Here is a 23,649-nt window from a genome sequence, read left to right as displayed (position 1 = left end):
CTGTCTGGGAACCCAGCCTGTTTTAACTTTGTTCAAATAAAGGTACGTTTTTATATTAGGCATAACCTGCAGTGCCTGCTTTCATTTTTTCGTCCTGGGATATTTACGGCTTGATCCGCCGCTATGCTATGGCACTCCAAGTTATAGAGGTAGCAGATTGCTCTTTTGGATAAGTTATCCCCTTGTATGCACGGATCTTTGGTTTGACCGTGTTCCGGACACCCCTGCCTTTTGCCTTCCCTAAATAGTGCCCTATATAAACACTCTGAGATACATTTATAAAGCTTTGGATACAGCTTTAAAACAGCATCGCTCAAGTGGGTCTGCAACCTCAAAAATCAGCAATCATAAGACCGCTGCTTCCTAACCTCTGCACCACTTAGGAGTGATTGACAACGCATGCTCTTGCACAATTGATTGTGGTTGCAGGGAAATGTGGGTAGCGGATGCTGCATATCTATCCTGCAAGCTCTTGGCTGGGAGCCGTCTCCTGCTGTTGATAAAATGGGGTCTCTGTTATACTTGTTCCCAATGTACCAAGGTCAGTACTTTTCTTAAAAGGTAATGGCATTGTAAAACCTGGTCTACGCCCTCTCCGTTGCTTGTAGCCACTGTTGCAAACTTACATTCCTGAAAACTTCATTTAGTAAATTGGAAAGTTGTAAATTGGAAAAGAGCAGGTTCCTTACAGCCCATCCCATAGATTAATAGACTGGGCAATTTTTAACAACTTTCCAATTTACTTCTATTAACAAAATTTGCACAGTCTTTTTATATTTACACTTTTTAGACACCAGCTTCTACTGTATTTACTGGTCCTTTAAAGGGACAATGTACTCAAGCAGACTATGCGAGTTAAAATTGGTGTATAAAACAACTCACTGCCTCTTTTCCAACCCCCACTGGAAGGTTGATTTATTTTATTTTCAGTATCACTGGTAGTTTTAACTGGCAACTTCAGCTATTTCAAATGTCACAATAAAGGTAAAGGAGCTATTGGTAAGCAGTTAAGTACATTCCAGCAGGTAAAATGGATCATTGTGAACACATTAAAGAGGAGAATATTTTACACTACAATGTCGCTTGAATGAAATCAATAATAATGCTAGCACTGCCGTTATATATACTGCAAATGCTAAAATGAATATTTTACATGTTCACATAATATGTAGCAGTGCACTTATATTTCTTACACCTTTACAAATCAGTATTTAATATACCACAAGTTCTGTGATATTATAATATGTCTTAACTCTGTAACCACCTACAAGTACGTACCAAGAGATGGCTTTTCAGCTAAATCTTTTAAGAATTGCTATTCAGTCTACTGTTCTACAAACAGCAATACATATTGAATGTCTGAACTATCAGAAAACACTGCCAGAAGGAAATCCTTCTGTCACTGGCATTGCAGCTAGAGCCTGTTGTATACACTTAGCTGCAGTGTTTACACGCATTAAGTAATATGACACATGTCCAATTCTGTGCGTACAGCAAAGCACTTTTATGTGAAGTACTTGTATATTTTAGTAACGCAGTATCAGGCTTTAATTTCTCATTTGTATTCTAAAACAGAATACTGTTTGGAGCCCATCATATAATCTAGTTCTGTGCAAGGTACCAAATTAATAATTAGAGACATATTTTTTACATTTTTACTACTCTTAATAATGTAGTCATAAAACACACAACCAAAATTGATAATAGTTTTAGGCTACATTTAAGTAACAGCATTTACTTTGTATTCACTTAATGACATCTCATTTAAAGCATATGGTGAAAATACTTAAAGTGATGGTAAAGTGTATTATTAAAGGGACATTAAACCCAAAGATTTTCTTTCATGATTCAGATAGAGAATACCATTTTAAACAACATTCAAATTTACTTCTATTATCGAATTTGCTTCATTATTTAGATATCCTTTGTTAAAGAAATAGTAATGTACACAGATGAGCAAATCACATGAGGCATCTATGTGCAGCCACCAATCAAAAGCTCCCAAGCCTATATAGATATGCTTTTCAGGAAATGATTGCAAGAGAATGCAGCAAATTAGATAATAGAAGTAAATTAGAAAGTTGTTTAAAATTGTATTCTCTATCTGAATCATGAAAGAAAAATTTGGGTTTTAATGTCCCTTTAATGTAATTTGGCAAATGCTTTATGTCATTTTGAAGAAGCAAACTGCATTTATATTTTGTTTTAAAAAAATCTTACTTTAGTATATAAGTATAATTTTTTTAACTTATAATAATTACTGTCAATCATTTTATTGGCTCCACCCCCAATATAGCTTCTCAGCACTTTATAAACATTTACAGCAATCTCGCCCACTGAACAAATCATTATAGACAGAGCAATGCCATCAAATGTTCCCTTTTCACTATATTAGCGTGTGGGCTTATATTGAACAGTGTAGTGAATTCTATAGTAGAGTGATTCCCATGAAATTAACCCTTTCTATTAGCTTTTAAATTATTTTATTTCCTCTGCCCCTTCCAAACATATTCCTTCAGAAGTACAGTGATGTGTACAGCAGTCCCACCCGCTGTACACATCACTAGGAGTAGAGCGATTTTCATCAAATGAACTCTATTAGTTTATCAATTATTTTATTTCCTCAGCCTCTCCAAAAGTATTGCGTCAAACGTAAAGTGACGTGTACAGCAGTCCCACCCGCTGTACACATCACTAGGAGTAAAGTGCTCACAACAAATAGTTTGTCTATTGTTTTTATCCACAGGCCCTCCTAACGTATTGCTTTAGAAGTAATACGTCACTATGGGTAGAGCGTTCACAACAAAAGAACGCTTCTCACTTTGCTATTGTGTGCGCATTTTTATTATTACAATTGCGCATACTTAGTCCTATCAGCTCTTGTCTAAACTGACTGGAGCTTTTCTGACCAACTAAACACGTTACTACACGGGAGCGATCAACTTAGACTCGACTAACCATAAATGGTGAACTGACTCGACTCAACTTGTGTATTTCTTTTTTAAGACACGATGAGTCCACGGATCATCTTAATTACTAATGGGATATTCACCTCCTGGCCAGCAGAAGGCGGCAAAGAGCACCACAGCAGAGCTGTTAAATAGCTCCTTCCCTCCCACCCCAGTCATTCTCTTTGCCTGCGTTAGTGATAGGAAGTGCCAAAGTGAGGTGTTATTTTTAGATTCTTCAATAATTTTATCCAAGCGGGGGTTTTCTGAATTGGTCATTGAGACCATGATACAGGCTCGTAAACCTGTAACAAGAAGGATTTACTATAAGATTTGGCGTAAATATCTTTTTTGGTGTGAATTCAAGGTCTACTCCTGGAGTAGAGTTAGAATTCCTAGAATCCTGTCCTTTCTTCAAGAGGGTTCAGAGAAAGGTTTGTCAGCAAGTTCTTTAAAGGGTCAAATATCTGCCTTGTCTATTTTGTTACAAAAACGTCTGGCAGATGTTCCAGATGTACAATCTTTTTATCAGGCCTTGGTGAAGATCAGGCCTGTGTTTAAACCTGTTACTCCTCCTTGGAGTCTAAATTTAGTTCTCAAGGTTCTTCAGAGGGCTCCGTTTGAGCCTATGCATTCCTTAGATATTAAGTTGTTATCTTGGAAGGTATTGTTTCTTGTTGCTATTTCTTCTGCTCGAAGAGTATCCGAACTCTTGGCATTACAGTATGACTCTCCTTACCTTGTTTTCCATTCAGATAAGGTGGTTTTACGTACAAAACTAGGATTTCTTCCTAAGGTTGTTTCTGGTCGGAACATTAATCAGGAGATTGTTGTTCCTTCTCTGTGTCCTAATCCTTCTTCTCAGAAGGAGCGTCTTCTGCATAATTTGGATGTGGTCCGTGCTTTAAAATTTTACCTACATGCGACAAAGAACTTTCGTCAGTCTTCTTCTTTGTTTGTGATTTTCTCAGAAAAACGTAAGGGACAGAAAGCTACGGCTGCTTCTCATTCTTTTTGGTTAAAGAGTATCATACGACTTGCGTATGAGACTGCTGGACATCAGCCTCCTGAAAAAGTTACGGCTTATTCCATGTGGGCTGTTGCTTCTTCATTGGCATTCAAAAATGAAGCTTCTGTGGAACAGATTTGCAATACTACAACTTGGTCCTCTCTACACACTTTTACAAAATTCTATAAGTTTGACACGTTTGCCTCGGCTGAGGCTGCTTTTGGGAGAAAGGTTCTTCAAGCAGTGGTGCCTTCCGTTTAGGTGCCCTGTCTTGTCCCTCCCATATCATCTGTGTACTCTAGCTTGGGTATTGGATCCCATTAGTAATTAAGATGATCCGTGGACTCATCGTGTCTTAAAAATGATTTTCTTGTAAGACAGGTTGTGGGTTATTGTAAACTTCAGACACCTCAGAACCTTGGCTTTTCCTTTCTCTTCCTAACTTCGGTCAAATGACTGGAGTGGGAGGGAATGGAGGAGCTATTTAACAGCTCTGCTGTGGTGCTCTTTGCCGCCTCCTGCTGGCCAGGAGGTGAATATCCCATTAGTAATTAAGATGATCCGTGGACTCATCGTGTCAAAAAAGAAATAAATTTATCAGGTAAGCATAAATTTTATTTTTTAGCGACCGACTTGCTGGCCTTGGTTCAGTAACATAACGCATTCATCCAGAAACGTTACAGAACGGAAAACAGTTTTCCTCCTTTGATAAACGCTTCTGCGTACCGGAAACGTTACAGAAGCCGTGCTTTATGTTTGCCGTACCAGCTTTGATTTCAATATACAGATTTTCAATCTACTACTGTTATCAAATTGGCTTCATTTTGTTAGTATCCTTGGTTGAAAAGCATACCTAGGTAGACTCTATAGCACTTATGCATTAGCTAAGCTGATCACATCACATGGTTGCAGACAGCAGCTCATTCTCAGCAGTACATTGCTGCTCCTGAGCCTACCTTAGGAATTCTTTTCAACAAGATACTAAGAGAATGAAGCAAATTTGCTAAAAGAAGTAAAATGGAAAGTTGTTTTAAATTGAATGCTCCATCACACTGGTTTTCGAACCTGTCCTCAAGCCTCCCCAACAGGCCAGGTTTTAGGATTACCTTGGGTGAGAGCAGGTAAAATAACCATGTTTACTAATCAGCTGAATATTTAATCTGTGTTCTAGTTCAGATATCCTCAACATCTGGCCTGTTAGGGAGGCCTAAGGACAGGTCTGAAAACCAGTGCTCTATCATAAAAGTTTAATTTTGCCCCTTTAATTAACCCTTGCCTGACTAACTCGCATATTTTTTTTTCTTTTCAATTATACTGGTTTCTCTGGCTTCTAACAATTCAAGTAAAATCCACTTTGAGCGCAGTTCATTTGGTTTATATTCTACGTCTAGCGAACAGTAATACTCCTAAATTAAGCCCAGAAAAGCAGACTATGGACTGCATACACACATACACTATAGCTAAAAAGATAGTAGCTTAGAAACTCATCTTTAGTAGGTACTGTACATACCAAAGCTTATCCTGAGCACATCCTTTCAAAACAAAATCTTACTTTTTAGCTTATAAATAATAAAGCTCCCAGCTTATTTCTGAGCTGCTTTTAAAAACTTGTGTAGAGTCTAGAAGAGAACTTGGAATTTAACCCAGAGCATTTTGAAGACCTAAACACTGAGCAAAAGTTTATGTTTAGTAAAAGGTCCTGGCAGGTTTATTTTATAATCCAACCTTACAAGGTCTTTAACAAATCAACACATTATTCCTATATGTAACACAAACATCTCTGTAATCTATAATAAATGGAAAATTCTGCTTAACCCTGTTTTTGAAAGGCCTGCAACAGAGCTGTTGCTGAGCAGTGATGATTATGCTGACCAGCAGATCCATTTAATCAGAACTGCAAGAGCACATCATCATCTGCTAGCAACCTGCTTTAATCCAGTGAACAAAAAGCCTGATTAGAACCCATTATGCCCATTCTAGGAAACGGACACAGTTTCCATCCCTCTTAGGCTATTGCAGGCATTAACTGAAGTGTGAGCTGCGCTGTTGAATGTGTGCAAAAGTATTTTGAATGAATAGATATTAGATCATGGGAAGTGTGCTGACTGAGGCATTGCACAGTGATTAAAATAGTTAAATAGCCTTGCAAACAAATTCGGCTTGCTCAGCAACATAATCTGTAATTCCTAGATTGATTTAATGAGGAGTAGCATATTGCTTAATGACTGAGAAACCATAGCTAGTTACTTCCTACAGGTGACAGTGCTGCCCATTCTACTAACATATTAGAGTGGTCTATGGCAGCCTAGTCATTGCCAGCCCTTGTTAAAGAGACTGTATGAGATGTCTATATAAAATGTTTAATTATGCATAGTAAAACAACTTTGCAATATGCTTTTATTATTTATTTTGCAGCCTTTTCATATAATTTAACTCTGAAATTTGAGGATTTTTAAAATCACAGATCTTGCACTTGACTTGTCAAGGCTGACCCTGCTACATATTAGCCATGTGCATTCAATTTTTTTCAGCACTAAATGAATGCCAAATATGGCAGCCGCATTCTGCAATATTCTTAGCTGGATTTATTCTTGTGAAAGTGCAATACTCCAAGATCTGGAATTGTACAGTGCTTAGGGAATGAGTTCATCTCTATTTTCACAAAAACAATATGTATGCTAAAATAATGAGTTACGTTTCCAAAATCAGCATTTAATCTCTGTGCAATCCAGTAAAATAGAAATATTATAGCAAGCCTAGGGTTGCCACCTCTGCCATGTTTTCCTGTACACGTATGAGTTACACATGTAGCAGGGTAAGCAAGGCAGAACATGTATTGTGCCTCTGGACATCACATGAAAAGTGCTAAACAGCACAATGCGATTCCTCCCTGCTCACCCTACACTATGTGTAACTCATAAGTGTCCAGGACAACATGGCAGAGGAGGCAACCCTAAGCGAGCTGCTAGTTCTAATTACATCATTTAGCATATCGCCAGTATTAACATCCCATGGTAAAAATAATTATTGGCGTTTGTGGGTATTTAATGCGTTACAAAAAATGTCCATTTTTGTTGTTGCAGACAGCCTTCCAGGCAGAAGAAAGCTATCCAGACGGCTATCAGAAAAAACAAAGAGGCTAATGCTGTGCTCGCCAGGTTGAACAGTGAACTCCAGCAGCAACTTAAGGTGAGACCTGCATATAGTTATACATAAAGACTGCATTTAGTTACAAAGCATGACAGTGTTCCCACCCCTGCGGTGTATTGTATTAAAATAGTGTATTAAAGTGCACGAGGGAAATGGAGAAAAGAAATATATGATTTCAGGCGTGATAAAACTAATAGATTGTGAAAAAAGTTTGACATTTTTGAATGTTTGTGCAAACCATGGTCAGTGTGGAGCCTTATAAGTTTAGGGTACAATTTCTACTCTATTCAACTGTTTACTGGAAAGTAGATATGTGCGATTCGTTTCGGATCGATTCGGAAATTCGGAAAATTCAGCAAATTCGGCGATTCGGATCGAACCGAATTTCCGAATAAAAATACTGCAGAATTTACCGAATAAATCCGAATTACTTTGGATTTATTCGGTAAATTCGGATGGCCGCGGATTACACTACTATTGTACAGTATAAGTCTAATCCCACCTAACACTTACCGAAATTCCGAATTTCCGAACCGAACCAAATCGAACCGAATCCAGCCGAATTTATTCGAATCCGAATGAATCCGAAACAAATCCGAACCGAATTTATTCGAATCCGAAACTAATCCGAACCGAATTGATTCAAATTTTTCCGAATTCGAATCGCTCCGAACTGAAATTCGAAAAAATCTGAATCGATCCGAACCGAATTTTTTCGCCATGCACATGTGTACTGGAAAGTAACCAAATTTATTCTGTGTACATGCCCACTTGCAAAATAGGGTTTCTTAAAACATGTTATATTTGCATATTTTAAGTTACCTGTGCATATAATATTTATTAAGCAAATATATTAAATTACTTAAATTTCAGCTCCTCATTATTTGCAATCCATGCTGAAAACAATCCAAATGCGATATATCCTTCTTTACATAATTTCTGTATATCCTGTTTTACATCATTTCTGTATTACATTAATATATCAAATGTTTAGAAAACATTACATTCTCTATATTCACCTATTTAACATTGCTGTGTCAATTTATCATATTCAACATCACAGTATCAAGTTTCCATATTAAATATCACTGTACCAAAATTCCCTGTTTAACAAAACCATATCAAATATACATTCACAAATCATAATATCAAATTACTTTGCAAATCATTCAAAGGGCTTTTGAAATGTGTAATAGAACAGGTGGTGTCTGTGGACTGTCACTGTAAAAAAAAAAGAAAATGTACAAAAAATGTATGAGTTTCTTAGAGGTCTCCCGGCACGTCTACCATTTGCTGATTTTATTTTAATTTTATTTTGGACAAATATCAAGTGAAATATTGCATATATTTTTTATTAAAATTAATTAACCTCTTCATGTAACGGAAAGTACATTTTCTTGTCATTTGTTAAAGGGATATGAAACCTTTTTTTAAATTGATGATTCAGATAGATCTAGGGGTGCAACTATAGGGGCCTCAGAGGTCTTAATTGCGACTGGACCCAAACCTCTAGGGTGCCCATCTGGCCTAGTGGCATGCCTCACAGTTTAAGGAAAGCAAACGGATCTACCATTAAAATGTGGTTGCAAGGTTTCGAAAATAGCTGTCACCGTGTTCCTGTATAGAAAAACCTGCCACCATATTTGTACAGGAGCGTTGTGCAAACGCATATCTTCTTGCGCAAACTAACTAACAAGGAAGGATGACTCTTAGCCAGAGAAGCAGCTACACTTTTTCCTATATGGCTGCTGGCTCTGCTTCTGCCAGATAGAGCTCTTAGGAAATGGAGGCCCTGCAACAGTCTTTACCTTCTGCACCACTCCAGTGGACAGGGTCTGTCGTGTAGACCTGTAGGTCACAGCCTGCTCAGTGTACCGGGAACCTTAAAGGGACACTAAGGTCTAATTTACACTTTCATGAGTCAGACAGAGCGAGCATGCAGTTTCAAGAGACTTTCCAAATTAGTTCAATATCCAATTTTGCAGTTATTTTTATGTGCACACTAACTGATGCACCAGCTCCTACTGAGCATGTGCACAAGCTCACAGGGTATATATATATACTAGTCTGTGATTGGCTGTCACATTACACGGGGGGCCGGCAAATGGGGAAAAAATAAAAATAAAAAATTAAGGAAAAAAATCTACTGCTTATTGTAAATGTATAGTAAGTGCTATTGCACTATATTTTTATTATGTAATTCTAATGTATCCAATGGTCATTTAAGTCAGTGTTTTTCAACCAGTGTGCCGTGGCACACTAGTGTGCCGTGAGAGATCCTCAGGTGTGCCACGGCAGACTGACAACAGTGTGACATATTTTTTAAACTTTGCTCGTTTTTTACTCCCAGTGCAGGGGTAGTTTGTAGGAGGCATGGCATAACAGCACAATACATACAGTATGTGTGTGTTTGTGTGTATGTGTATATATATATGCTGTATTAGGCTACAATGTGTGATTTTTTTAACATTTTGGGATGGTGGTGTGCCACAGGATTTTTTAATGGAAAAAAGTGTGCCACGGCAAAAAAAAGGTTAAAAATCACTGATTTAAGTGATAGCAGCTCAGGCAGACAAAAGGATATATTAGCCCATTCATCCCAGTAACACAGCTGAAACTTGTACCCTTGGACATCTTGTTTTATTAAGGGAACTTCCGGGGTGAAAATATCACTTCTTATCACATGCAATATGCCATAAAACAACAAAAACTCAACTTTTAAATGGCAAAAACAGGACCTATCAAATTAATTTGTTTCAGCCAATCAGAGGAGTGCCTACTTTCTATGAAGTTTAACATTGAGTTTGTCTGGCTGCAGATTCTTGGTATTCCCATTCCCTTTCAAAACATAAAATAGCCAGGGGATGTAGGCAGCTTGCTGGATTTATTGATTTATTCTGCTGCAGCCCCTACCTTCCCTAGTAACATTGTACAATACATTTAAACCTGACCAATCTAAATGACTACTCTTAGCTATATGTTGCTATTTCTATTTTGTTACTTTTTTCACCACAGCTTGCTGGTCTTATTACAAACAAAATGTATTTGCTAATAAAATATGAAAAGTAAAATGTCCTTAATATATAAAATATAATTTTTCCTTTTACAAATTAAGCAATTTGATTTTTGGTAAGAACTCTTATGCAATAGAAATAATTCATCATATATTTAATTTTCAGGAAGTTCATCAAGAAAGAATTGCCTTAGAAACTCAGCTTGAACAGCTTCGTCCAGTTACTGTGCTATGACCCCACCAAAGAGAGCATTAGCAATGCGGCTCAGGCGAGGATATGGGATACAAGGATTTGCCAGTAAGATGCTGAAGTCAGTCAGCATTGGAATAAGGCTCAGTTCAGTTCTATTTTAAGAAGAACTCTGTAAAACATGTATGTGAATACAGTCACTGACCTTTTAACATTTTGAGGCCTATGTTGCTATGTTCACTGCAACTTCCAGCAGACAACTGAAACAATGAAGGGCTAATATATAGAAAATTTCAGCCTGCATCTGTTGTACTTACATTCCTGTATATATGCAGTTATGTTCTTAAGTCTTTTTCTAAAATGTGTTCTCTCCTGCCCTCCATATATTTATTCTCCTTATCCTTTACTTTCCTGGATAGCCTAATCATGTTAATAAAAGGATGAAAACGAAACCTCTGATAACATGCTGTAGACCATCAAACCTATAACAGTTTCATTTCTAAGCCCTTAAAACTCAGACAATGGATAGATAGATAGATAGATAGATAGATAGATAGATAGAAAGATATGCAAACTGTGGTCATGGAAAAAAGACTATCTTGGATTATATTGCATATATCCTTTTACCTTTTGCTATACAAAATCATAGATCTCAGCTCATGTTTGGTGTTTTTATCAACTGTAGTCCAATCCTGTGAGTATAAAATGCCATCTGACATGTCTGCAACATCTGGGTCTCATATATTCAAATTGGGTAAACTTAAAAATATCTGCATGATGATGATACCAGAGATTTCAGAGGCCAGCACTGAAGCAAAAAAACAAGAATCCAATGAGGTTGTGGATGACTGTTTTGTGTGTTGGGTTGTTTTATTTTTTAAGACCTAATTTACATTGATTTTGGAAACTGGTGATGAAGACATTTATCTCCATTAAAGTCTATAAGGAATTTTATGATACCACCAGTTTCCAAACTTTACCACTTTAGTGGAAACTAGGTCTAATATTTCTAACACTTAACAGAACATTTAGATGTTATTTTTTTAATAGTTAATAATGTAAAATGGTGATTTGTTCACTTTTAACTATTTATGGAAGCTAGAAAAATTATATTTTTTGCTAAATCGTTTACTACTTTTGGATAAAATTCATAGTCCAGATTCCCCCAAAATTGTGCAGGAAGATGTGCCGTGCTACACTGGTCATACCAGTTCAAAATGCACTGAATAAGAGGCAGCCTTTGAGGGCTTAGAAATTAGCATATGAGCCTATCTAGGTTTACTTTTCAACAAAGAATACAAAGAGTACAAACCAAGTTTGATGATTAAAGTGAATTGCATGCCCTATCTGAATAATGAAAGTTTAATTTTGACTAGACTGTCCCTTTAATAAAAGTTAACTTATATCTACAAAAGAGGCTTATAATCAGACTAATGCAATCATAGTGTACTTACTATAGATATAATAAGATAGAATGGACATATAATTTATATTAGCTCATTTTAATACACTTTATTTTAAAGAAAAATGTAAGAAATAAATAGTATAAATAACAAAGTACTGTATATACTTTAACATTGTACTCTTATCTTAAAATCTAATTCATGAATACAAATGTATTACATACGTTTCTACTTCACATCCCAAATTTCATTTATCCCCATGAGGAAGCCTGTTTTAATTGATTAATCCAAAAGATTTCCGATTTATTGAGGAGTGCAAGTCTATTACCACCAGTAGTCTGCTTTGGGATCCAATCTATAGTATGAAAAGCTGTCCCCTTTTATGTTTCACAAAGGGGCCCATTTACCAAGCTCCAGATGGAGCTAAAGGGCCCGTGTTTCTGGCGAGCCTGCAGGCTTGCCAGAAACACCAGTTCTGAAACAGCGGCCTTTAGACTGCTGCTCCATAACCTGTCTGTCTGCTCAGAGCAGGCGGACAGACATCGCCACAATTCAACCCGATCGAGTATGATCGGGTTGATTGACACCCCCCTGCTGGCGGCTGCAGGGCGCAGCGTTGCTCTCAAGAGCTGCTGGTGCAATGCTGAATATGGAGAGCGTATTGCTCTCCGCATTCAGTGAGGTCTGTCGGACCTGATCCGCACTGTCGGATCAGGTCCAACAGACCTTTGTTAAATAGGCCCCAATGTGTTTTGCAACTGGAGTTTTTGGAACCTCTGTATCAATACACAGGAGATGTTCCCTGATACGATCTTTAAGTTTATGTAGTATGCCGTGTATATTGATGTCCACATTCTTTGCAAGTTATTGGATAAATCACAAACAGGAAATCACAGTCTACGGCATACTTAATTTAAAAATGATGGTAAATCTTAGCATTTTTAAATGCTAGGATTTACTAATGCAACAAATAAAGGGGACTTTCAGTCATGAAGTATAAAATAATTCATGCTGAAAGTTCCTTTATTTGCCTGCAGCTTATGAAATGCTGAGCGCCTCAGGCTGCCCAAGGCAGACAGCTATTGTATCTATGAGGTGATCTTAGCCAATAGCGTGCTAGCTATCCGGCATAATGCCAACTGGCCCGCATGGTTATTGGCTAAAAGGTGGAAACGTCACCTTATTGATAAAATAGCGTTCTGCCGCAGGTGGCCTTAGGTGCTCAGTAAAAGGCAAAAAAAAGGAACTTTCCGCAAGAAGTATTTTATACTTCATAACTGAAAGTCCCCTTTATTTGTAGCACTGGTAAATCCTAGCATTTAAAAAAAAAAGCTAGGATTTATCATCACTTTAAAATATTTCCCTCTTAGTGCAAAAAAAAGAGTCACTTCCCAAATTAGTATAATCACATATTTCTTTCCAATGGCAGGGAGAGTCCACAAATCTATTCTAATTACTAGTGGGAATTCAACTCCTGGCCACCAGAGGAGGAAAGAACACCCCAGCACAACTTTAAGATCCCTCCCACTGCCCATAAACCCCCAGTCATTATTTATTTGCCTTCGTACATCATGGAGGTGTGCGAAGATGGGGTCTGAAGAAAATGAATCCTCCTTTTCAGAAAGATCATCTGTTGGATGTCGTGAGTGCTCTAAAATCCTATCTCCAAGCTACTAAGGATTTTTGTCAATTTTTTGTCTTTTTTGTAGTATTGGCAGGCAGACGTAAGGGCCAGAAGGCCACGTAAACTTCTATTTCCTTTCAGGTTGAGGAGTGTCATTTGATTGACTTATGAGTCAGCTAGGCAACAGTTATTCAGCTTGGGCTGTTTCTTCTTCCTGGGCCTTTAAAAATGGGGCTCCGGGGGAGCAGACTTGCAAGGCAGCCTTATATATAACCGTTATATATTTTTTCCAAATTTTTGGACATTCAATGTTTTTGCCTCAGCGGAGGCTTCCTTTGGGAGAAAGGTTCTTCAAGCGGTGGTGCCTTCAGTTTAGGTCCACCTGTCTTGTTTCTCCCTCCCTTTCCATTCTGTGTCCTCTAGCTTGGGTATTGGTTCCCACTAGTAATTAGAATGGATTTGTGGACTCTCCATTCCATTAGAAAGAAAACAAAATGTATGCTTATGTTACCTGATAAATTATTTTCTTTCCTAGCATGGAGAGTCCACGACCCGCCCTTGTCTAAGTTCAAGACGGTTTATTATTTTTGTTTCTTCTAGACTTTAGGCACCGCTATACCCTTTGTGTCCTCTTCTCTTTCCATATTCCTTCGGCTAAATGACTGGGGGTTTATGGTAAGTTGGAGGGATCTTAAAGCTGTGCTGGGGTGTTCTTTTCCTCCTCCTGGTAATTAGAATGGATTCATGGACTCTCTATGGCAGCAAAGAAAATAATTTATCAGGAAAGCATAAATTTTGTTTTTACTGTCAAACTGCCACATACAAAATGATCTTGGCACAATTAAACCTACATTAATAAGATATGGGATGCAGTCTCACTATTCTTGCTGTAATTATTAAAACTAGGTGGGTCCATGCAACTGTGCACGGAAAAAGAATTCCTATGTATTAAACCATGTATTAAATAAATATATGTATGTAATATACAAATCTGGTTTTATTTGGGGTCAGTATAAGCTTAACATGTGTTTCATCATCAAACTTTTTCAAAGGCATTTACGCCTGCTGGCCAACTCCCTAAATATTGCCTGCAGTTTACTATTTGCACCTCCTATTAAAATCTATAGGTAGTGTTTAATGAGAATTAGCACCACATTTATACCGTACAAAGTACCATTTTACTGCTGCCAGACAATGGGGCCGAATTATCAAGCTCCGAATGGAGCCGGAAACAGCAGTTATGAAGCAGCAGTCCTGCTCTGAGGCCGCGGACAGAAATCAACCCCATCGAATACGATCGGGTTGATTGACACCCCCTGCTAGCAGCCGATTGATCGCAAATCTGCAGGAGGCGGCATTGCACAAACAGTTCACAAGAACTGCTTGTGCAATGATAAATGCAGACAGTATGCTGTCGGCATTTATCGATGTGCGGTGGACGTGATCCGCTACATTGTATCATGTCCGCTCTCACTATAATAAATTGGACCCATTGTCTGAAACATATGGACGTTAAGGCACAAAGAGCAGATGGAATAGTGTGAAAATATACCCAAAACCAAATCCGTTTGTACAGTGTCTAAAGAAAACATTATTTACATGTGTAAAAGGATACTTTTGTAATCCAATTCCATCCTGAGAGGTGTTAAACCGTCTGAATGCCATTTGAATATAGGTATGATGGGTTTTAGTTTGGTCCATTATTGTATTTTTTTAAATGTTATATTTTATAAGTATATTTTTTAACATTTTTTATTATTGAATGATAAAACTAACTTTCCAAAGTGATGATGAGATGAAAACAGCGTGGGAAATTATTTTTTCATAGAACAAAAATTATTTTCCCATACTGTAAATCGGTTATCACTTGCCAAGTTTTTCATGAGCTGGTAAAACACCATGCAAAATGATATAAACTGAATGTAAAACAGAAGATGACGCAGGATTTTGAGAGCCAAAATTATTAGTGTTTTACAACTGCTGATTATTGGCAACAATGTAAGCACAACCATAGTGTTTGACCCCTCAATTTAAAGGGACACTGAACCCATTTTTTTTGTTCTGTGATTCAGATAGAGCATGCAATTTTAAGCAACTTTCTAATTTACTCCTATTATCACATTTTCTTCATTCTCTTGGTATCTTTATTTGAAAAGCAATAATGTAAGTTTAGATGCCGTCCCATTTTTGGGGAACAACCTGGGTTGTTCTTGCTGATTGGTGGATAAATTCACCCACCAATAAACAAGTGATGTCCAGTGTTCTGAACCAAACATTGTCTGGCTCCTTAGCTTAGCTTTTTCAAATAAAGATAGCAAGAGAACGAAGATAATTTGCTAATAGGAGTAAATTAGAAAGTTGCTTAAAATTGAATGCTCTATCTGAATCACAAAAGAAAATAATTGGGCTCAGTATCCCCTTAAAGGGACATAAAACACACATTTTTTCTTTCATGGTTTAGAAAGAACATGCACTTTTAAACATCTTTCTAATTTACCTCTATTATCTAATTTGCTTCATTCTCTTGATATTCTTTGCTGAAAAGCATATCTAGATAGGCTTAGTAGCTGCTGATTGGGTGCTGCACATAGATGCCTTGTGTGATTGGCTCACACATGTGCATTGCTATTTCTTCAACAAAGGATATCTAAAGCATGAAGCAAATTAGATAATAGAAGTAACTTGGAATGTTGTTTAAAATTGTATTCTCTACTTGAATTATGAAAAAAAAATTGGGTTTAGTGTCCCTTTAAAGAGGAGGCACTGCTCTTTTCAAGACTGTCTCATCTTGGTGATAAAACAGGGCTGTTATGGTCTCTTTTAGAACTCAAAGTACACCAAACAACATCTAGAGTTATCTATAGAGACATGTAATCCCCTTTTTCTTATGAGAGGAGTGTTTTCACTTTGTGTTTGTATGTTGTCTTCAGGGGATTCTTTGGTTTCTATAAATTTATATATATATAATGAACTTTACCTTGTCCACAGAGCACCCTGGCAGTTGTTCCAAGTTGGTGGGAGTGCACACACACACCATTTGCTGTGTATATATATATTTGGCCTAGTTTCCATTCCAGTTGAAAACTGTGTAAACTGGTGGTAGCAACAAGTATTGCTATTTAAGTCTATGGAGATATTTTGTTACCACTAGTTTACAACAGCAATGGAAACATACGGCCAGATTACAAGTTTTGCGTTATGAGCTATGCGGTGCTACCATGCAGTTTTTTATCACCGCTCACTTACCTGCAGCGCTGGTATTACGGGTTAAAAGGCAAGAAGTGAGCGTAGAGCAAAATTAAGCTCCATACCGCACTCCAATACCAGCGCTGCTTAAGTGAGCGGTGAGCTGATTGTACGTGCTCGTGCACGATTTCCCCATAGACATCAATGGGGAGAGCCGACTGAGAAAAAGTCTAACACCTGCAAAAAAGCAGCGTAAATCTCAGTAACACAGCCCCATTGATTCCTATGGGGAAATAAAAGTTATGTTTACACCTAACACCCTAACATGAACCCCGAGTCTAAACACCCCTAATCTTACACTTATTAATCCCTAATCTGCCACCCCCGACACCTACATTATTCTTATTAACCCCTAATCTGCCGCTCTGGACACCGCCGCCACCTACATTATACTTATTAACCCCTAATCTGCTGCCCCCAACATCGCCGACACCTACATTATATTTATTAACCCCTAATCTCCCGCCCCCAATGTTGCCGCAACCTACCTACACTTATTAACCCCTAATCTGCCGCCCCCAACGTCGACGCCACTATATTAAATGCATTAACCCCTAAATCTAAGTCTAACCCTAACACCCCCTAACTTAAATATAATTTAAATAAATCTAAATAAAATTACTATAATTAACTAAATTATTCCTATTTAAAACTAAATACTTACCTATAAAATAAACCCTAAGCTAGCTACAATATAACTAATAGTTACATTGTAGCTAGCTTAGGGTTTACTTTTATTTTACAGGCAAGTTTGAATTTATTTTAACTAGGTACAATAGTTATTAAATAGTTATTAACTTAGGTTAGGTTTTATTTTACAGGTAAATTTGTATTTATTTTAGCTAGGTAGTTATTAAATAGTTAATAACTATTTAGTAACTATTCTACCTAGTTAAATACAAACTTGCCTGTAAAATAAAAATAAACCCTAAGCTAGATACAATGTAACTATTAGTTATATTGTAGCTAGCTTAGGTTTTATTTTATAGGTAAGTATTTAGTTTTAAATAGGAATAATTTAGTTAATGATAGTAATTTTATTTAGATTTATTTAAATTATATTTAAGCTAGGGGGTGTTAGGGTTAGGGTTAGACTTAGATTTAGGGGTTAATACTTTTAATATAGTAGTGGGGACGGCAGATTAGGGGTTAATAAATGTAGGTAGGTGGCGGCGATGTTGGGGCAGCAGATTAGGGGTTAATAAATATAATGTAGGTTGCGGCGATGTCCGGAGCAGAAGATTAGGGTTTAATAAGTATAATGTAGGTGGCGGCGATGTTAGGGGCGGCAGATTAGGGGTTAATAATATTTAACTAGTGTTTGCGAGGCAGGAGTGCGGCGGTTTAGGGGTTAATATGTTTATTCTAGTGGTGTCGATGTCCGGAGCGGCAGATTAGGGGTTACAAATTTTTATTATAGTGTTTGCGATGCGGAAGGGCCTCGGTTTAGGGGTTAATAGGTAGTTTATGGGTGTTAGTGTACTTTTTAGCACTTTAGTTATGAGTTTTATGCTACAGCGTTGTAGTGTAAAACTCATAACTACTGACTTTAGATTGCGTTACGAATCTTGGAGGTAGAAAGTGTACCGCTCACTTTTTGGCCTCCCAGGACAGACTCGTAATACCGGCACTATGGAAGTCCCATAGAAAAAAGGGTTTACGAAGTTTACGTAAGTCGGTTTGCGGTAAGGCCAAAAAAGTGTGCGGTACACCAATACCTGCAAGACTCGTAATACCAGCGGTAGTGAAAAAGCAGCGTTAGGACCTGTTAACGTTGCTTTTTTAGCTTAACGCAAAACTCGTAATCTAGCCGATAGGTAGGTAATTGTGATTTATTATGTCAGTTACACACCAATTAGAGGAGCATGAGAGCTGTCTTTGGAATGAGGGGATTTAATCTTCCTGGAAGTTACTGGAAATGCCCAGAAATCACAAAGCATTTACCTTTTCAGGTCATTTATCCATGGAATGATGAGCATTTACAATAGGGCAGATGGTTCAGGGGTGTCCTCTGCACAGAGAAAGCTCAACTTGTCTGTTGGAGTTTAATCGAGCCTGTTATGGATACTGGAAGAGTGGAGATGAGAACTCCTGTATGTAGGGCATGTGCAATGGTATTGTTCCTTTTACCGTAGGCAGGGCCGCCATCAGGGGGTGACAGGGGTGACTCCTGTTAGGGGCCCAATGGGCCAGGGGGGCCCCATGAGGCAAGAACTAAAAAAAAAAAAAAAACTTTTTTTTTTTTTTTTTTTTTAAATTTTGGCAGCCACCAGTGGGTACTACAGCAGAGTGCTAATTGAGCATGGGCCATGTTATTACAAGGAGTAAAGTATTAGCATTTGAGAGGATTTTTGAGTGTGCACTAAACCACTATGCACAGTGTGAGACAGACTTGGCACTTTGTTTGTACAGTGTGTGCCTGAGTCAGACGGCAGATCACTTTCATTTGCAGAGGAGGTAGGACTTACTTAGCAAATGTTTTTTTATTTCTTTGTGCAATTTTGGATTGTAATTTCAGTGTGGTAGTAGTTGTATGGTGGGGTCAGGGGTCCATAAAAACATTTTTTTTTAGCAGCAGTGTATTAATGATTATTTGACAATGCTGTAGAAATTCTATATTTAAAACCATGCAGAAATGTTTCCTCCTCAATACAAAAATGGTATATATATATATATATATATATATATATATATATATATATATATATATTACATTCCAGTTTACTGCCCCTTTATGCAAGGACTTTCCAGATGCAAGGAGGCATTTTATCTAAGATTTTTACATCTGCATAAAATGCTATACTCTCAGACTAAGGTTGCTCAGTTTGTCCATTGTCTGTTCCTTTTTAGGACATTTTGACCTTTTCTACTGATTATTCACATCTTTCTACAGACTTTGAGACTAACGAGACCTTTCCGGAAGTCACCAATCCACCATTTAACCTTTAAATTACTGTTTAGGCAGTTCAGGGCCCTTCCTTTCAGCCACTGCATGCTGTTGTCATCATTTAGTTGGCATCTTCCTTTACAAAAAGATAATCAGAACTCCATATTTTGTTTTCTAAATCTCCTTTTTTTTACAAAATTGTAGTTTACCTCATTACTTGTCAGGTCAGTGTAATCAAGTGCTGAGTGTCTGTTTGGGTGTCTGTGTCTGAGTGTGTTTCTTTGCGTGTCTGCTAGAGTGTCTATATGTGAATCCTTATGTGTGAGTGTGTGTGTTTCAGTGTATGAGTGTGTCTGTGTGTGTATATTACTACCGTTACATTATTTCCAAGTTCAAATAGACACTTAAGAATAAAGTGCATATATGTTTTTAGTCAATTGGTCAAAAATTGCACATGTCAGAGAAGTGTGGGGGGGGGGCCTGATCAATGGTTAAGTCAGGGGCCCCAAAATTTCTAGTGGCGGCCCTGACCGTAGGAAACAAACATTCAAGGAAAACTAATAAATGTATTCAAGGGACATAGTTGAATGAGATAAAGCAGTTAGTGAAAATGTTAAATGCAATATTCTCATATTTGTCTTTGACACTATTCTTATATTTGTTGTTTTATGGGAGCCCTTAGATCTAAGTTCAAGCTGGAAATTCATGATGATGACATATTTTTCAAAGCAGTAAAATACCAGGAATACTCTCTGGCTTCTTCCTGTTTTCAAAGTACTTCCAGTGTCTGACTCTGATTCCTGTGTTTCTTAAAAATACCATCTAATGTTGTAAGTCAAAGTTTGTAAATAATATAATGAACCTATAGGAAAATGTCACTGAAATGTGAGATTTGGAAAATAAATGTTAAACATTTTAAGCGTGTGTATTTGTTATTATTTTGGTCAGTGAAATACACCTACTACCTGGAAAAGTATATAAATATATATGCTAAATTTTTGAACATGACGTCTCAATGTAGTTTGGCAACAGAGGCATCTTCTGCTAGTAAAGATGTTGATATTGACTGTGAAAATTTATTTTGCTCTCTTTCCAAAGTGGATGATCTAGACCTACAGGGTTTAGGACTTGAGGATTTATTTGGTCTGGATAGCCCCAATACACAATTAAGTTTATTCCAACAGATGGAAAACCTTAGATTGAAGGAACAAAGGTTAAAATTGGACACTTGGACTTTTAAAAAATATGGACTTTCGCATATGATACCCCGTGGCCTAAGGGTCTATAAGTTTCCCACATTTGAAGTTACTGATGAATTATTCTTCAAAGAATGGAATGAGGTTTTATCAGAATGTTCTTTAATGCATTTATTGGTTAAGTTTAAGACTGCATAATTGGTTTCTGTGAGACAACAGATAGAGGACCTGCAGGTTGAACTAAATAAGTTTACACAGTTTGAAGGATATGGAGAATTGGATAAGTTATTGAGAGATACAATAGATGCTAATAAACAACAGATTATACAGGATAAACATACTAACTATCTAAGGGACAATGATGCTTATTCATCTGGCCAGGTTTTTATTTGGCATAGACGTAACCGAAAGAGAACAAGATTTAACAATAATAAGGGCATACAACATACAAGATGAAACATACATCAAACATACATACAAGATCAAACTAATGTACAGAGTGAAGGAAACCCCAAGAAGGGTAGCAATAGACCCAGGAAATTTAAGGGGCAATGCAGAGTTACTTTTACAGATACTGAACCAGAAACCACAGATGATAATGTCTCCCTTTCTGCTTTTTCCAGTTCCTATTAAAATGATGATTCAGAAAGTGTTTTAAATAAGGCAATGATTGAAATGCCAATAATATCAGCCATCAATACGGATGTGGTATCTGTCAGTAAAGCCTCTAATGAGCATCTCGGAGCACGCCCCCAAAGTCCCGAAAGTACAGAAAGAGTGTACCCCTAAATTTACTCCTAAGCATATACTTGCAAATAAGCAAATACAGTCTAAGCCACTTCAGGGAAACAGTAATGGGCAGGTTTTTCCCATGGACATAACATAAGCCAAGGGAGGGGATCAAGAGAATCCTTTGCTCCAGAGAAACAAAGGGAAATACCAACCGAGAAACATCATGACACCCAAATAATACCAGAAATGAGGGTGATTAACATCTCATCATATGTACCCAGTGAAACTGAATTGAAAGTATTGGGCTATGGACTGGGCTTTTGCCCAACTAGAAATTTTGATCTGTTCCAGACTATTCTTGACGTAAATAAAATTGTACATCAGTTGACATTAAAGAAATTTTTTTCTGAATCATCAAATATAACTACTGAGACAACAGTCAGTAATGGTCTGGAGGAGCTACACACATTGAACTTTGAGGATACCTGTAGTCTACTCACTTTAAGATCACTGGATGCCAATGATACATTGGATATGCCTTATAAACGCATAACAGGGAACCTGATTAGTCCTAGATCAACATTTTACCCCATTTACACAAGGGGAAAACAGCTTGAGTTGTTTCACAAGAGGGTCCTTGATGAGCTAACCTCACTATCACTGAGTAATATAAATAACCACAACAACATTACTCGCAAGGAGAAAGAGGCAATTAAGTCTCTACAATCAAATAATAATATAGTGATAAAAAACTCAGACAAAGGGGTTAGTGTTGTAATCATGGACAGAGGGGACTATCTATCAGAGGCTTATCGTCCATTAAATGACCATAATGTTTACATTCAATTAAGTTGTAACCTCACATGTCAGTTCCAGAGGGAACTTATGTCATTGTTGGATGACGCTCTGGAAATGGGTATAATGGATCAAAGGACCGCTGAAGGTCTATATTACGTGAACCAGTACTGCCCATTTTCCACCACCTACCCAAGGTGCACAAAGGTCTTGAGGAAGTAAAGGGTCTTCCAATCATCTCAGGCATAGGCTCATTGCTTTAGCCCCTGTCAAACTGGCTTGACTCTTACTTGAATCCCTTGGTTAATAGACTCCCCAGCTTAATCAGGGACACATTGCATGTCCTAAGATTAACTGAAGAAATAGCTTGGCAGGAAGGGAACAGTTGGCTCACTGTTGATGTGGTTTCCCTGTACTCAGCCATACCTCATGATATGGGACTAAGGGCTATACCATTTTTTCTAAACTCAGAAACGGATTTGAGCAGTGCTTTTAAAAAGTATCTATTTGGAATGGTTGCAGTTTTGCTTAGGCATAATTACTTTCTGTTAGAGGGGGTTTTCTATCTGCAGGGACGTGGGACAGCTATGGGGGCCAAATTTGCCCTCTCCTATGCCAACCTGTTCATGGGTTGGTGGGAGCTTTCCCACATTTATGCAGATGGAAACCCTTTCAGAAAACAGATTTGCTTCAACAGGAGATTAATTGATGATCCCCTGTTCATTTGGAATGGGGATGAACCACTTGCACATGAGTTTGTTGAATATTTGAACCACAATGATAAGGGTATACAATTTACGTATAGTTGGAACAAGAGAGAGAGCATCTATTTGGATCTCCAACTCACTGCTAATTTGGAAAATAAGAAAGTAGAAACAGGTCTTTATTGCAAGCCAATAGCAGGCAATTGCCTTCTACATGCACACAGCAGTCACCCATGCCATGTATTCAAAAGCATAGTTAAAGGGCAATTCCTACAAGTCAAAAAGAACTGTACTAAAGCAAGTAACTTTGCTAAGGAAGCTCTCAATCTAAAGCAACAGTTTAAGGAGAGGGGTTATAATACACATATGGTGGAAAGAATCTCCAAAGAACTCGCCACTCTAGATAGGCCCTCTGTCCTAAGTAAAAGTAACAAGAAATATAGAACAGACAGGAAAGGTCTCAAATTTGTGACCAAATTTTCTTACCAATTTTCTGAGGTATGCAAAATCATAAAAAAGTATTTACCTATTTTGTGACGATACCCTTAAGAACATCATTGGACAAGGTTGTGATTTTGTCTACTGAAGAAACTTGACCTTAGGGAATATGCTTTCGCCTAGCATGTTGCCGAAACCAAAAGCATGTAGCTCATGGTTAGATGCAACAGGTACCTAAAGATGTGGCAGTAAACGCTACAAGGGCTGTCCACACCTGAAACAGGGTTTAACTTTTCCTCCTATGTGACAGGAGA

The 23,649-nt window shown here is 37.6% G+C and overlaps 1 protein-coding gene across 1 annotated transcript in view; it reads left to right on the top strand.

Annotated features, from left to right (window-relative positions):
* The window catches only part of REPS2 (RALBP1 associated Eps domain containing 2), a 611,369-nt gene extending 598,687 nt beyond the window's left edge, over positions 1-12,682 (top strand). Inside the window, exons 19-20 of the mRNA XM_053707397.1 lie at positions 7,041-7,146; positions 10,287-12,682. Of these exons, the coding sequence (XP_053563372.1) occupies positions 7,041-7,146; positions 10,287-10,355 (175 nt within the window). The 3' untranslated portion in view covers positions 10,356-12,682. The remainder of the gene's footprint in view (positions 1-7,040; positions 7,147-10,286) is intronic.
* Positions 12,683-23,649: the final 10,967 nt, after the last annotated feature.

This window comes from Bombina bombina, chromosome 3, assembly GCF_027579735.1.
Source record: "Bombina bombina isolate aBomBom1 chromosome 3, aBomBom1.pri, whole genome shotgun sequence".
Classification (NCBI taxonomy): Eukaryota; Metazoa; Chordata; class Amphibia; order Anura; family Bombinatoridae; genus Bombina; species Bombina bombina.
Note: the sequence above shows the minus strand (reverse complement) of the source record. Positions and strands in the feature narration are given on the sequence as shown.